At 39.3% G+C, this 15,128-nt stretch overlaps 1 protein-coding gene across 3 annotated transcripts in view; it reads left to right on the top strand.

Annotated features, from left to right (window-relative positions):
• TPR (translocated promoter region, nuclear basket protein) overlaps nucleotides 1-15,128 on the top strand; it is a 60,694-nt gene that overhangs the window by 8,678 nt on the left and 36,888 nt on the right. For all 3 annotated transcript variants that reach the window (XM_090048346.1, XM_090048344.1, XM_090048345.1), the window contains exons 9-22: nucleotides 1,177-1,264; nucleotides 1,863-2,003; nucleotides 3,400-3,491; nucleotides 4,744-4,941; nucleotides 5,818-5,925; nucleotides 8,448-8,674; nucleotides 9,554-9,717; nucleotides 10,287-10,426; nucleotides 10,522-10,670; nucleotides 11,632-11,794; nucleotides 12,360-12,494; nucleotides 13,197-13,337; nucleotides 13,523-13,691; nucleotides 14,757-14,923. In XM_090048346.1, coding sequence (XP_089904472.1) covers nucleotides 1,177-1,264; nucleotides 1,863-2,003; nucleotides 3,400-3,491; nucleotides 4,744-4,941; nucleotides 5,818-5,925; nucleotides 8,448-8,674; nucleotides 9,554-9,717; nucleotides 10,287-10,426; nucleotides 10,522-10,670; nucleotides 11,632-11,794; nucleotides 12,360-12,494; nucleotides 13,197-13,337; nucleotides 13,523-13,691; nucleotides 14,757-14,923 — 2,082 coding nt within the window. The remainder of the gene's footprint in view (nucleotides 1-1,176; nucleotides 1,265-1,862; nucleotides 2,004-3,399; nucleotides 3,492-4,743; nucleotides 4,942-5,817; nucleotides 5,926-8,447; nucleotides 8,675-9,553; nucleotides 9,718-10,286; nucleotides 10,427-10,521; nucleotides 10,671-11,631; nucleotides 11,795-12,359; nucleotides 12,495-13,196; nucleotides 13,338-13,522; nucleotides 13,692-14,756; nucleotides 14,924-15,128) is intronic.

The raw sequence follows: 15,128 nt of genomic DNA, 5'->3' as shown, positions 1-15,128 counted from the left end.
ATGTTTCAGAGGTGTTGAATTCAGTATGGGCTTCAGATGGAGATTTATCTTACTCATGAACTTCAATCCTATCAGTTTAAATTTAAATTAAAAAATTAGAAGACGCTGTGGAAAAATTGGACATTAACATCTGTCTCCAGCTAAGTAGAGATATTCAGTTTCTCCTGTGAGAGGAGTGGAGCTGGGGAAAAGACTTCCTGCCATCCTGAGACCAGGGTCACCCCAGTCCTGAGAAACAATGGTGGGCAGCTGCTTCCCCTGTCCTGTAGACTAAAAGGTGAAGGGAGCAACAGCCATCTCTCCCTACCACTTCCCCAGACCAAGGAGTCCCCGGTTTGGGGAAGAGGCACAGAAACTGGTATGAGAAGCAGGCAGGTAGCAGCTGGTGGCTGCTTCCCTCCTTTCCTCCCAGTCTACGGGCAGGGTGGAAACTGTTGCCCCCTCCCCACCTTCTTAAGATGAGGGTGGCTCTGGTCTTGGGAAAGCACAGGAGCCTTTCCCCAAGCTCCGCAAGCCAGGGGAAAATGTACAGACATTCAGTCTCCGAGGATAGACTTTCCCAAGGGCAATTTAATCCTGATTGTTCCAGGATTATTTTTTCCCAGAGCAGCCATTTTTGCTTTGAGTGGAAAAAGTCTGAATGTCTGTACGCTTTTGGTTTCGCTGGGAGAACTGATTCTCCCAGTTGAAACTGAACGCCTATACGTAGTCAATGTTTAATCATGTAAGGATGATCAACCTTAAATACTTAACTTGCTCTAAATTGTGATTTTTGTTTAAAGAGCCAATATAAACAGTAACATTACCCAAAGGAATAAATGCTAATATGTTTGAAGTAGTTTTAGGTTAAATGAATAACTGTATCCTTTTATGAGCATAGCAGTGGCGTGCCAAGTTAGTGACAAGGTAAGTAGTTTCCTACAAAAACTCATGCCTTTTTGAACTAGGTGCCACTTTCTGCTTGAATGCTTTAACTTACAAATGGGGAGTTGGTACGTCAGCTGCAAGATTCTTACAGCATTTTTTTTGAGAATCAATTTAATTTTAAACAAATATTTAGTTTGGGTTGATTTTTGTAGCATTAACATTAAATACACAGTCTGGTCAATTTTGGGCTTCTTAGGAGCTACTTTATTTGTAATTGTCAAATAACAAAAGTAAAACATTTATTTTTAGAGTGCCGCAGATGATTCGGAAGCAAAGAGTGATGAGTTGACGCGAGCAGTGGAGGAACTACATAAACTTTTGAAAGAAGCAGGTGAAGGTAAGAAGCTGCATATAAGAATTAGAAAGCATGTTATTTCAGTTTCATGCTCCTATCACTTGACTTAACTATATTTCAGGGTTAAAGAAAATGTCTTGGTAGTTAGATGAGCATAAAAAAAATCCCATTATATGGAAGCATTTCCCATTTAAAATGTAATCAATAACATTTTCTTGCAGTAGTGGCTCTACAACTTAAGAGTAATTTCCCATTGCCTTCTAATAAACTTACAGATTATTATTATTATTTTTTTTTTTACGCCTTTGTTATTTTGAGACCAGTCTGTTTTTTTTCAAATCGTCTCTAAATCTATTTGGACAGACTTTGTTTAACTGTCTCCTTCTAGATTGCTTTGCCAATAAAAGAACAATTCAGTTTTTTATTGTTAGCACTCATACATTCAGCTCAAAACCAAAATAACAGACATTAGTTTGTGCATTCTTCCTCACCCTGTGTTTCTGAAGTATTGGTCTGTTTTTTAGATACCTTTTAAGATGTTTTGGAATAATTTGCTTTTCTTAAGAAAAACAAGGGGTTTTTTATATATGTGTGTGTGTATATATATATGTGTATATATATGTATATGTGTAAATTTTAGCTAACAAGACCACACAGGATCATTTGGCTGAGGTGGAGGAGTCAAAAGCTGCAATGGAAAAAGAACTGAGGGAGAAAATTAGTAAGTTAGAGAAAGAACTGGTGAATGCAAATGAATTACTTTCTGCTACAAAACGTAAAGGTAAGCTAATATGTTTTAGAAGTTCATAAATGTCAAATTTTATACCTTAAGTAATCTTATAAAAGAGGCATTGCATTGCAATCTCTAAACCAAGTCAGTGTACTAAATCTTTCATTTAAAACTTTTATATTTAGACATAATCTTAAAAAAATATTGATAAGAACCATTTCCCATTAGAAATTGCTATTTCATCCTGATCATTAAAGGCTTTTCTGTTCTGCAGTAATTTCCCATTAAAAAAGGGATACCTGGAGGGGGTGAAAGTTCCAGCTGCATCAGAACATCCCATTTTGATCTCTTTAATTCAATATATTCTGCTTTTGTATTTTCAAAATGACATTGCATGTTGATATAGGTACTTTGTCTTTAAAGGCTATTTTTAAAATATGCCCATTTTAGTTTCAGTTTAAAGTGAATCATTTATTCTTTTTGGAAATTTTTGAAATGTTCAAATTCAGTTATAGCAATGGGGGGTATAGGTTGGAGCCGTGATGGTCTAAGGACATAAGCAGACAAGGTTCTTTGGGTGAATCTGATATCTTTCATTAGACCAACTTAAATAATTGGGGAAAAATATTTTAAACAAGCTTTCAGGTTCAAAAACCCTTCATCAGGCTGAGGAAGTTTAAGCTGTTGGTGTGTGCTCTTCCTGGATGGAATGAAAAGTAAAGAATAGAAAGAAAATTCAAGCTTCATGGAAAAATACATCATTAAATAATGTTAATTTGCAGTGTAATATTAAGTGTGAGTGCATGCATGTATGTGAGCCAAGCCCTCGTATTCGCCATAAATTATTTATTTATTTATTTATCTCTCTCGGACACACGCATGTGTTATAGGGAAAATAAGTGTTTATTGTCAAAGAGATTAACCTAAATATATCTGTGGGAGTCTACATACCAGTTCATTGAGAATCAGTTACTCTTGTATCTTTAAACTTTCAACAAATGTGACAAGTAGCATTTTCTGCTGTTTTATTTTACCAGAACGTTGTTTGCAGAAGTTCCCAAGAGAATTAGTTTTTGTTGAACTCTGCCAGCCATTTACTTTCATATTCTTCCATTTTTTGATCCTAAAAGTATTTTAAATTTCAAACACTTGACAGTCTAATTCCTCAAATGCTTAATTATACCAGACAAAGCACCGAAGACTATAATGTTGCAAGCAGTTTCTACTAGTTGACTTCATTGCTTTCTCTGGTTCCATGAATGCTTTTTTGAAATGAAGGTTGATAGCCATCTCTATAATATAGGTTGTCTTCAATCCTAAATATAATACATTTAATTAAAAGTGAAAATGCAAGCATGGGTGAAAGACATGCCCTTTATTCTATATTGTTTTGGATAGTGGGACAGAATAGCATTTTTTGACAAGTGTGGGATTATAATCTTTCCAGGAGCCATACTCTCTGAGGAGGAACTGGCAGCCATGTCTCCTACTGCTGCAGCAGTTGCTAAAGTAGTAAAACCAGGAATGAAATTGACTGAGGTGAGTGGTGTTAATTTAGCTGTGTGGCTTAGAATCCCTGGTCAAAAGCAAACAGATTTTTTGCGGGGTTTTGTGTACAAAACCTAACACGGAGAGAGAGCGAGCAATGGTTCTCAATCTTGGTAGGCTCAAGGCAACCCTTTGAAAAATGCCAACTCTTAGCCATCTCACTCTTTAACAACAACAACAAATAGAGCAATTCAGCTCTTGAAAAAAATGCAGAAAGACCACAACCAGTCAGAATGTGTTTCTGTTAGATCCAGAGATTTCGAACAGAAATTAATTCAATCTTGTTTGAATCCTTAAGTCCTAATATTGAGTAGCACCCTGCAGCACCTTTAAAAGGATCTTGCAGCACACCACGGTGCTGTGGCACCCTTGTTGGCAATTCCTGAAGTACAGTCTAGATCTCATTGTCTAAATCTTAATTCAGTAAGATGCCTGAGTGCAATTTAAAATCAAGTGGATATGCTCTTATGCTTTAGTGTTTTGCTGAATTGGGCAGGTCTTAGTGATTTTAAAAAATTATTAATGGAATTTTTATGAAATATGACATTTGTAGAATTTCTTCACCATGAAAAATCATTTGGAAATGTTCTTTTAATTGTCCCTTAGTTTTGCAAGCCAGCATGTTTTATATCCATCACTGTTGAGAACCTACCTTTGCTACTTGCATTTATTTTGATTGGCTGGAACAAACGAGTGCTACTCAGGGTATGTTTAAATTGTTGCAATTTGTTCCGTCATGCTTCCAGAAAGGTTGGATTTCATAACAGAAAATTTACTTTTTCAATACTTTGATCCAATTATAGTTTCATTTCTCCAGTCATTAAAGAATGGCTGCAAAATATAATCTCGTTCCCTGTGATGCTAAACTTGTCATTTCTGAGGCCTTTGTTTTTTGACCCATCATCTGTAAAGAAGTATAATTTTTTGTCAAATGACAAGTTGATGTGTTTTTAGCACTTGTCCAATTTATTTTTTAGCCTTGAGGCACATTGCTGCAGTTGCATTGTACCTTGTAAAACTGTAAATTCCTAATAGGGATGATTACTTTGCTGTAATATTTTTTATAATAAATTTGTAAAGGTTAAGCTAGTTGGTTATTCAGAGAGAGAAGTTGAAAACATCCTGTATGAAATCTGTTAAAGCACAATGTAAATCAGTGTTTTGAATATGTGTATTATCTAACTGCTAGTAACAGGGTTTTAGAGAGATCTGTTTGGTATTAATTTTTCTTTTCTTGGTACAGTTGTACAATGCATATGTAGAAACACAGGATCAGTTACTTCTGGAGAAACTGGAGAATAAGAGAATTAATAAATACTTGGATGAAATAGTGCAGGAAGTTGAAGCTAAAGCACCGATTTTAAAACGTCAGCGTGAAGAGTACGAACGCTCGCAAAAAGCTGTAGCCAGTCTGTCTGCAAAGCTTGAACAAGCTATGAAGGTCAGTGTGGGCTTTAAAAAAGCAGGAGATTACTTAGAAAGATAATAGGAAACACCTCACCAAGCATGAATACTCTTGCCAAGTTCCATTTTGTACATTTACTAAATGTGTGTTTTGCAAAAGAATTTGCACTCTCCGGTTCTTGAGACATGACCTTTCCATTCCAGATGTATGCAGGGTTGTTTACAATTTTTTACACTTATAAACCAAAGTATGTTGATCTAGGCTAGGTGTGGGCATTCAAAAAGCCTGAGGTAGAATTGATCTAAGTTGCATTGTAAGCGGTGTAGTTTAGATTGGTAGCTAACACAACACACATTTGCCCTTTGAGGGAATGGAGCAAATCTAAGACTGGGTTCTGCCATTTTTAAACCAGTCTTTCTGTGCCAAACTTCTGTTATGGGCATAGACCAGTCTCTGATCACTTGTATCAGTAAATGTGTAATATCTGTACCTGGCCCTTCAGTCTTGAGACTGTTTCTGTGAATGGAGAACTGTTTATAAACAAGGCGTCACATCTCAATGTATAAGAAGTAAAAAATTGGGAGAAAAATGGTTGAGACAAAATAAGATTGGGATGTCCCATTCTCATTCATTACAATGGCAACTTTGGATACCTAGTGAATAGTTCTATATTATGGTGAGCTACAAAAATTACAGCATAACTTAGAAAAATAAGCATTTGGCTTTGTGTTTTGATTGAATCCTTAGACTATATCTTCAGTCTTTTAAGGAATAAATAAATATTTGGTTGTTGGGTATGATGAGCTTAATTTTTACATTATATTCTCTTTCCTGGGTATGATACGATTGCTGTAGCTTGAAATAATGATCACTTGTATTTCTGTGCATTTTTAATAAATGTTTGTTTATTAGGAAATTCAGCGATTGCAGGGGGACACTGATAAAGCCAATAAGCATGCCTCTGTCCTTGAAAGAGAGAATCAAAGGCTAGAAATACAAGTGAAAGACCTTTCACAGCAGGTTAGAAACTAAACTGTAACTCCTTGTTTTTGTTTTTTCTCTTTATCCGGTATTGTACTGCTCTTACTATGAGTGTGAAAAGTAGTTCATTTCTTCATTCAGTTAGGTATCAGATTTGTGAATTGAGCTTCTTAGTTAAAAACATCTCTTCTGCCAGGGTGGTGTATATGTTTCTGCTTATAAAATTTCAGACAAATTTAAATTATTAGACACTCATGTTATCTTAACAGCAATGTTCTGCATATTTAACACAGAACATTGCAATATAAATCTGATCTGTGTAGAAATGGAAGGTTCAATGGCTTGAGTTCCCTTTGTGACAGTTAACAACTGAATCTGTCTTACTGCTTTTATTTAAAAAATGGAGATAATACTTGTTTCACTTAGTGATGATCAGTTCATGTTTCTAAAGAAACGTGGGTTCAATTTCCTAGCTAAAAGAGTGGCGTACACCCAGTGGAAGGGAGGGGCCATCACCAGGGAAGACTATACTGCAGTTGCTCAGGGATGCAGGGGGGCAGTCAGGAAAGCCAAGGCAGAGATGGAACTGGGACTAGCTTCCCGGATCAAGGACAACAAGAAGTCCTTTTTTAAATACATAGGGGGCAAAACGAAGGTTCCGGGTAATGTGGGGCCCCTGCAGGGCACGCTAGGAAATTTGGTCGTCACACCAGACGATAAAGCCAACATATTTAATGATTTCTTTGCCTCCATTTTCCTGAGCAGGGACCAAAACAGTCACTCCCCCCCTCTGGGTCCCCCTTAGTCCCCAGGGGAGGCACACTTGGGCCACGGGTTAGTGAGGAACTAGTTAAGGAACTTCTAGAAGGACTGTATGTATTCATATCAGCTGATCCGGATGATCTCCACCCTAGAGTACTGAGGGAACTGGCTGAGGTCATTGCGGGACCCCTGGCATGGCTTTACAAGCACTCGTGGTGCTCTGGTGTGGTGCCAGAGGACTGGAAGAGGGCCAGTGTGGTTCCCATCTTCAAAAAAGGGAGGAGGACCTGGGAAACTATAGGCTAGTTAGTCTTACCTTGATCCTGGGCAAGCTTTTTGAGAGAATTATTCTGGCTCATATCCACGAGGGGCCAGCAGGGGAGATTATGCTTAGGGGCAACCAACACGGGTTCATCAGTGGCAGGTCCTGTCAGACCAACCTGGTGGCCTTTTATGATCAGATCACCAAATCCTTAGATGCAGGGGTAGCAGTGGACATAGTCTTCCTGGACTTTCGGAAGGCCTTCAACACTGTCTCTCACCCCGTTCTCATTAAGAAACTGGGGGACTGTGGTATCGACACCTACACAGTCAAATGGGTCACCAACTGGCTGGAGGGCCGCACCCAGAGAGTGGTGGTGGATGGGTCACTTTCGACCTGGAGGGATGTGGGCAGTGGGGTTCCGCAGGGCTCAGTCCTCGGGCCCACACTGTTCAACATCTTCATCAGTGACATGGACGAGGGGGTAAGAAGCACCCTGTTCAAATTTGCTGATGACACTAAGATGTGGGGGGATATGGGCACGCTAAAAGGGAGGAATACGTTGCAATCGGACCTAGACAGGTTACAAGGGTGGGCGGATGAGAATAGGATGGGATTCAACACTGACAAGTGCAAGGTGATGCACCTGGGGAGGAACAACCTGCTCCATACCTACAGGCTGGAGAACTCCCTTCTTGTCAGTACAGAGGCAGAAAAGGATGTTGGAGTCATCATCGACTCCAAGATGAACATGGGCCGGCAATGTGGGGATGCAGTCAGGAAGGCCAACCGCACCTTGTCATGCATCCACAGATGCATCTCTAGTAGGTCCAAGGAGGTGATACTCCCCCTCTGTGTGGCACTGGTCAGGCCGCAGTTGGAGTACTACATCCAGTTCTGGGCGCCGCACTTCAAGAGGAATGTGGACAACATGGAGAGGGTCCAGGGGAGGGCCACTCGCATGATCAGGAGGCAGCAGGGCAGACCCTACAAGGAGAGGCTACGGGACCTGAACCTGTTCAGCTGCCACAAGAGAAGGCCGAGGGGGGGATCTAGTGGCCTGTTATAAACTACTCAGAGGGGACCAGCAGGCACTGGGGAAATCCCTGTTCCCCTGTGCACTACCAGTTGTGACCAGGAATAATGGTCACAAGCTGGCAGAGGGTAGATTTAGGCTAGATCTCAGGAGGTGCTACTTCACTGTCAGGGCGGCTAGGATCTGGAACCAACTTCCAAGAGAATTGGTGCTGGCTCCTACCCTGGGGGTCTTTAAGAGAAGGCTTGATGTACACCTTGCTGAGGTCATTTGACCCCAGTACTCCTTTCCTGCCGTGGCAGGGGGTCCGACTCGATGATCTGCTCAGGTCCCTTCTGACCCTAGAAACTATGAAACTATGAAATTTTCTAAGTATTCTGTTATATTGAAAGGTAGAAAATAGAAAAATTGCCTTTCCGCCCTTTGTCTCCTGTCTCTTTCTGTTGATGTTCCAGTGAAATGTTATTTATGATTTTACAAATCTGCTTGTTCGTTTTTCAGATTAGAGTGCTTTTGATGGAACTTGAGGAAGCCAGAGGCAATCATGTGATTCGTGATGAAGAAGTGAGCTCTGCTGATATCAGTAGCTCCTCAGAAGTGATAACCCAGCATCTAGTCTCTTACAGAAATATTGAAGAACTTCAGCAGCAGAATCAACGTCTCCTGGTGGCTCTTCGGGAATTGGGGGAAGCTAGAGAAAAAGAAGAACAGGAAACAACTTCATCTAAGTAAATTTACTTTCCCTTTTCCACAGACAAAGTGATTTCAAGTTCCTGGGATGATAGTGTTGCCAACATTTTGGTGGTAAAGACTTCACGTTTAGTTATGTTATGGCTCAAGAAAATAGCCACAACTTAATTTCTTGTGTTGAAGTTGAAATCTGGATGCCTGGGAGAAAATCAAATCCAATGTACTGATCTCATAAGTCAGTGGGCATACCCATGAAAGACAACTAACCTAGTGTCATAAACTTTCAAACAGATTCTTTCAATCTATCTCCTTCTGTGTGTGAAGAAATGTGAGGGAATAAGGCAAGGATAATGCCTTCCTCCATCCTGCCATTCACAAGACCTTGTCATCCACTTTAAACCTCCTCATCAGGGATAGGTTAATTGTTGGGGTTTTGGCAAGTGGTTAGAAATGATCTGAAGAAGACCCAAAGTGTCCCTTTCTGTATCCCAGGTAGTAATTCTCCCATAGCCAAGGCATGACGGGAGGATTTAGCTAACTAGTCAACTGATTATATAACTCTTTTACTCCTCAGAGATTTTGTTTCTCCTCCCAGATTTAATGCTACTTTTTTGTTCCTATTTGGCCATTTCCACCAAGGAACCTAAAATTGACGTAAAATGAAAATGGACAAGAATCCAAATAAGAGCAATAATATCTCTTGAGATCTGTTTTTTGGACTTTAAAGAGGATGACTGTCAGATCCACAAAGTCAGATTCATATTTTGCTCAAAGTTCCAATGATGAAAGTTAGTTACAAGGATAGACTTGAAGGGCTTGTGATAGATGTGAGAGCTTCTTTTAAAATATCATATTTGCTAACTATAATACTCTAATGCTACGATGCTGCAAATAAGAAAAAACGTTCTTTTCTTTAGAATTTCTGAGCTGCAGAGTCAACTTGAGGAAGCTCTCAATGAGCTAGAGAAGTTGCGCGAAGCACGTCATCTTCAAGTGCAGCTAGTTGATTCTATTGTTCGTCAGCGTGATATGTATCGTATATTGTTGGCACAGACCACAGGAGTTGTCATTCCAGTGCAAGGTAGGCTCCTGCTAGTAACTCAAATAAGATTCCATGCTATTTCCACTCCTGTGCCCCACCCCTCCTTTCCTGCTCCCTCTGCATCAGTGCCTGTATCCCACCCCTGCACCTGCCTCTCCCATCCCCACATCAGTGCCTGTCCCTTCCTACCATTTTCCCAGTCCCTTGCTGCTTACCCTGAATCATGGCTCTGGCTCTGACCTGGGGCATGGAGCATATGCTGGCTCCACCCCATTCCTCCATGCCTATGTTAGGGCCATCCTGCCCACCCCTACTTGAATCCAAGAAGAGGGACTTCTCTCCCCCATTCAATATAGGAAGGGAGGAGACTCATCATCTTAGATTTGAGTAAATATGGTACTTGCAATATTTTAGTGGTCAAAAGCTTTTGAAAATGAAGGTAGAGGACAGAGCACTTTGAGTTTTTAGTTGGTGTAGAAGGTCTGCCCTCACCTAAGAGGCAACTGAGGACATGGGCCAAGTGACTCTGACACAATCTTTCCTTTTTATACTTGGTATATATTCCTTTTTATATTTGGTTATTTTAAAATATAGCTGTTCTTATAAAGTTTCAGGTATGTTACCAGAAGAGATATCCTTTGCATCCACCCCAAAACGTTCAATAATGCCTCAGGCCATGTCAACTCCTGCTCCAGTATCAATGACTGAGTCCATAGAGGCAGCGGAAGCTAAAGCTGCACTTAAACAGGTATAGTTATCTATATTTTTCAATTTTAAAAAATATTAAAGTTGTTTCAGCTTCTCTTTGGAACCGCTCTACTTGACCCTTGATGTGTTCTGTAGTTGCAGGAAATTTTTGAGAACTACAAAAAAGAAAAGGCAGAAAATGACAAATTGTTAAATGAACAGAATGAAAAACTTCAGGAACAAGTCTCAGACTTGCGATCACAGAATGCTAAGATGTCTACACAACTTGAATTTGCTTCCAAACGGTAAATTGATTTTTATTTTTCCCATAACTCGTACGTCATTTGTATGCCTTCCATTTGAGGAGGAAACAGGCTTGCTGATTGGTGTTAGGAGTACTGCATGTTTGATATGAGCTGGTAAGAGTGTATTAGTGTTAATAGTTATGAGTGGTTGCTGCATGCAGGCCAAATCAAAACAGGTTAAGTTCAATTGTACAAAAAGCAACTCCATAGGAGACAGTGCTTTACTACTAAGAAAAGGCCAATGTTGCTTAATCCAAAATAGGATTCATACGAGATTCTCCATTAAAACAAAACAAAACTCTAAGCTGGGGAAGAACTCAAATGAACTTTGGATTTTTATAATTTTAAATATAATGGGTTAAAGCCAGAGACGGATGCCTTCAAACTCTAGTCTTTGGTAGGGATGTAAATTATTATTTTAAAAAGTATCTGTTTAACCTCCTCCAATTTATATTGGTTAAACAGTTAACTGATAACACGGCAGCTCTGACCTGGTTACTACTGGAAGCTGCTCCCCAGGGCCTTTGACAGTAAGGGGGAGAAGGCGGCAAGCCCCACCAGACAGTACAGCCCAGGTGAAGCGGTTGGTGTCAGCAGCAGGCAAAGGGCTTTCCAAGGCCACAGCAGCCACTAGCTCACTGGGAGGTAGGGAGTACCTGTGAAGGAGCAGCTAATTGGTCATATGATTAGTCATTGGGCTGCCCCCTGTTTTCAGGCATGGCTGTTGTGATTCCCTCTGAACTAATCTCCACTGGTACTTTTTTAATGCTGATAAAAAATAGAAAGTGAGGGGGCAACATTTTTTTTATGTTCAGTGGATCTTTTACTAGGCTGTCTCTGTAAATCACACCTTCAAACTGTTGTATGTAGGCATGATGTACTGATGTATGGAAGCATCTTGTAATTCAGATTGTCATTTAACTTAGAAATACAAACGTCTTTTCTATTGTTGTTTGTGAAGTTATGAGATGCTGCAGGATAATGTTGAAAGTTATCGTCGAGAAATAACATCTCTACATGAAAGAACCCAAAAGCTTACGGCAACAACTCAGAAACATGAGCAAATAATTAATACCATGACACAGGACTTAAGAGGAGCTAATGAAAAACTTGCAGTTGCAGAGGTGATTAGCACATTTTGCATGTTCTCAAACATTTAGAGTAAATAGTGTGAGAGAGAAAATGTCTCCTATACTGTCTTGAAAACTGATATAACTTGAATAGAGTATACTACCTGTTCAGCAAACCAGCTGAAATCTTAGAATCACAATAGGCTATATGTCTACGTTTCTTAATTGCATGGTGTTTGTAAAAATATTGATTATATCGTTGATGTGGGGAGAACCTCATTTACCCAGTGCCTTCTGCTGTGCATTTTCTGAGGTTTTCGATGTTAATTCAGAATCCATTTACACAGAGAAAAGGGGGATATAATTTAATATTTGTGAGCTTGCTAACCTTTTAATTCCTTTACTATTTTCTTAATTTAGTTTCTTAAACTTCTGAAATCTGAGTCAAGTTGTATTGTTTTAAGAGCTTGACCAATTCTTTATAAAGTATATGAGCTTGTTAACTTCTTTAAAAAGCAAATTAATGTCATAGAGATGAATGCAGTTTTGCCCAGTTTTACTGAATGCACACATTTATTGTCAAGTTCCTGAATTTCCATTTCTAATTCATTCTGTTAAGGTAAGAGCAGAAAACTTGAAAAAAGAGAGAGATATTTTAAAGATGTCTGAAGTTCGCCTAACTCAGCAACGAGAATCTTATTTAGCCGAACAAAGGGGACAGAATTTGCTACTAACTAATCTACGAGCTATTCAGGTATAGTGAAATGATACCCAAAAAGGATAAATGAGTAGATGCAAAAACTTAGTCTGAGCCCAGTGCCCAATATGATCATTGACTCCAAGACATTTAAGCAGTAACAAACATTAGTTAGCCATCTTTCCATTCTCATTCAGGGTAATAATATTGTGTTATCAATATGGATACAGCATCTGTGTCCTTTTCAAAATAAGGACTTTTTTTTCCTATTCTGTGACAATACACCTATTAAAGTTTAACTGACTGAAATTGTTGATCAAATCAAGCAACTCGTTCAGTTAACTCTTTCTTGATTCTGATTGCTACTGGCCCACCGATTTTATGATTCCTTCCTATGCTTAAATTGTTGAATGGTTTCCACATAAGTAAACATTCAAAGTAACATCACTGACTTTTTCTAAGTTGTGTTTGAATTTCCTTGTTTAATGACGTCATCTTTTAAAGCTCCTGCAGCTTTATTTTTGTAGTTACTAGAAATCTTATTGAAGAAAAGATTACTCAGACAACATTTAATAGAGATTTTTTCAAAACAAGTTTTATACTAGGTTGATATGCCATGGTGTAACAATTAAAATTACGGAGCAATGTAGTTTTTTTGGGGGTGGCAGGAGTAGTACCTGAGTAATTTGTATTAAGTAATATTAATCAGTTTTCTGAATTGTTATACATTGTAGCAAATATTTTTTGCTCTTTCATTAGGCAATATTGGAGCGATCTGAGACGGAGACTAAACAAAGGCTCAGTAATCAAATAGAGAAACTAGAACGTGAGATATCCCAGTTAAAGAAAAAACTGGAAAGTGAGGTGGAACAAAGGCATGCACTTACCAAAAATCAAGATGTGAGTACTAACAGAAAGTAGTAATGACTTTTTTTTTCCTATTTCTTCTAAAAGTAAGTTAATAAAAGCTAAAGCAGTCTTTTTCCAAGATCTACATAAAAATCTATAATTTTTAAATACAAAAAGAGAGCAGTTATTTTGAGCACTTGTAATATTTCATAAATTCAAGACTGCTGCCTTTACAGGTTCATCTGCTGGATCTTAAAAGACAGCTTGAGACTGAAACAAGCCGTCACCTTAACACAAAGGAGCTTTTGAAAAATGCCCAGAAAGAGATTTCCACACTGAAACAGCAGCTCAATAATACTGAAGCCCTGCTAGCCTCCCAGTCATCACAGAGAGCTCCTGGGAAAGGTAGTAAGAAATAGTAACATAATCTAATATTTACTATGCTTAAAAGGTTCTCATAAATAAGACTAGCATGCGTTGGGTCCAGTGTTGTGTATGTGAATGCAGGTGCACGGTACTTGAAATCAGGCAACAGCTTCATGATTTCTATTGTGTTCTTCCCCTGGAATCTGACTAAGTGCAAAAATTCAAAAGACTTATTAACAGGTCAAAACAACAAAGTGATCTCTCCTGCATACTTGAAGAAGTACTTAGATATGTACTGCATTTTAAAATGCATCATGTTAGATTTTTCTCCATTGTTAAGTTTGTTGCCTGGACTACACACCATTTATGTTATGCTGGAAAGCAGGCAAATGGTGGGTAGAGGCGGGGCAGGACAGAGGCACCTGGATGGGGTGGGCCAGGCAACAGCTCCAGCTACACCAGCTACCTGCCCCCTCACTACTTATTACAGTAGAGTCGCATCTTACACAGGTGTTAGGTTCTAAAGTCAGCGCATAAGGCGAAAATCGCGTATAGTCAAAATCACCCTTGGGCTTGCCCAGTGGTACAGTCTATTCCCTTCTCCATCCAGTGGCACAGTTCCTCCTTCCCACCCGGGGCAGCCTGCACCAAACTCCTGCCCAGCCAGCATGCACAGCTTCCCAGCAGGGCTGCTCCCGATGTACCTGCTTGGCCCCGTGCACAGCGCTGCAGGGTGCAGCTGCAGGCAAAATCCAAACAATCGGCACTCTGGGGCATACGCATATGATGAATTTGCACAAGTCAAATGCGTGTATGATGCGACTCCACTGTACTCAAATCCAAGATAAGGGGCTTTTTCCCCCTTTTTTGGGGTGGGACAAAAGCTGCATCTTGGGTTCAGGTAAAAATCTTTTATTTCGTTCCTCCCCTGCAACACCCTATAAAAGTTAATATGCATGAAGAGGTTTATATGAACTTGCTTCCTGTTCAGTTTTATACTTCTCTGCTAGCCTGTGTATCTTCAGAAATTGTAAATTGCACATAATTTCAATCTTAAAAATGTAATCCTAGTTTTATACATTAAACTGTGTTTTGGTATTGTAGGGCAGACTAGTACCAATGAGGATGTGGATGATCTTGTAAGTCAGCTAAGGCAAGCTGAGGAACAAGTTAATGATCTGAAAGAAAGATTGAAGACTACTTCTAGTAATGTGGAACAGTACAGAGCTATGGTACTTAGTCTTGAAGAATCCCTTAATAAAGAGAAACAGGTACATACTGACATGTCATTGGCCATCAAAGTTACTTTACTAAATATTGCTATACATCTTGTTCCTGTTTTTCCTTTCTTTTGCTTGTGAGTACTGCAACATGTATAGTGTTATGGAGAAGTGGCACAGGCTATATTACTTGGTGTATTCTAGAGTAATGAAATTTAAATTCCTTATCACTGGGTACATCTGCACTTTACTGTGG

The sequence above is a fragment of the Crocodylus siamensis genome, chromosome 5 (assembly GCF_052110815.1).
Source record: "Crocodylus siamensis isolate JL-2025a chromosome 5, ASM5211081v1, whole genome shotgun sequence".
NCBI lineage: Eukaryota > Metazoa > Chordata > Crocodylia > Crocodylidae > Crocodylus > Crocodylus siamensis.
This window is presented reverse-complemented; position numbering and strand designations above follow the sequence as displayed.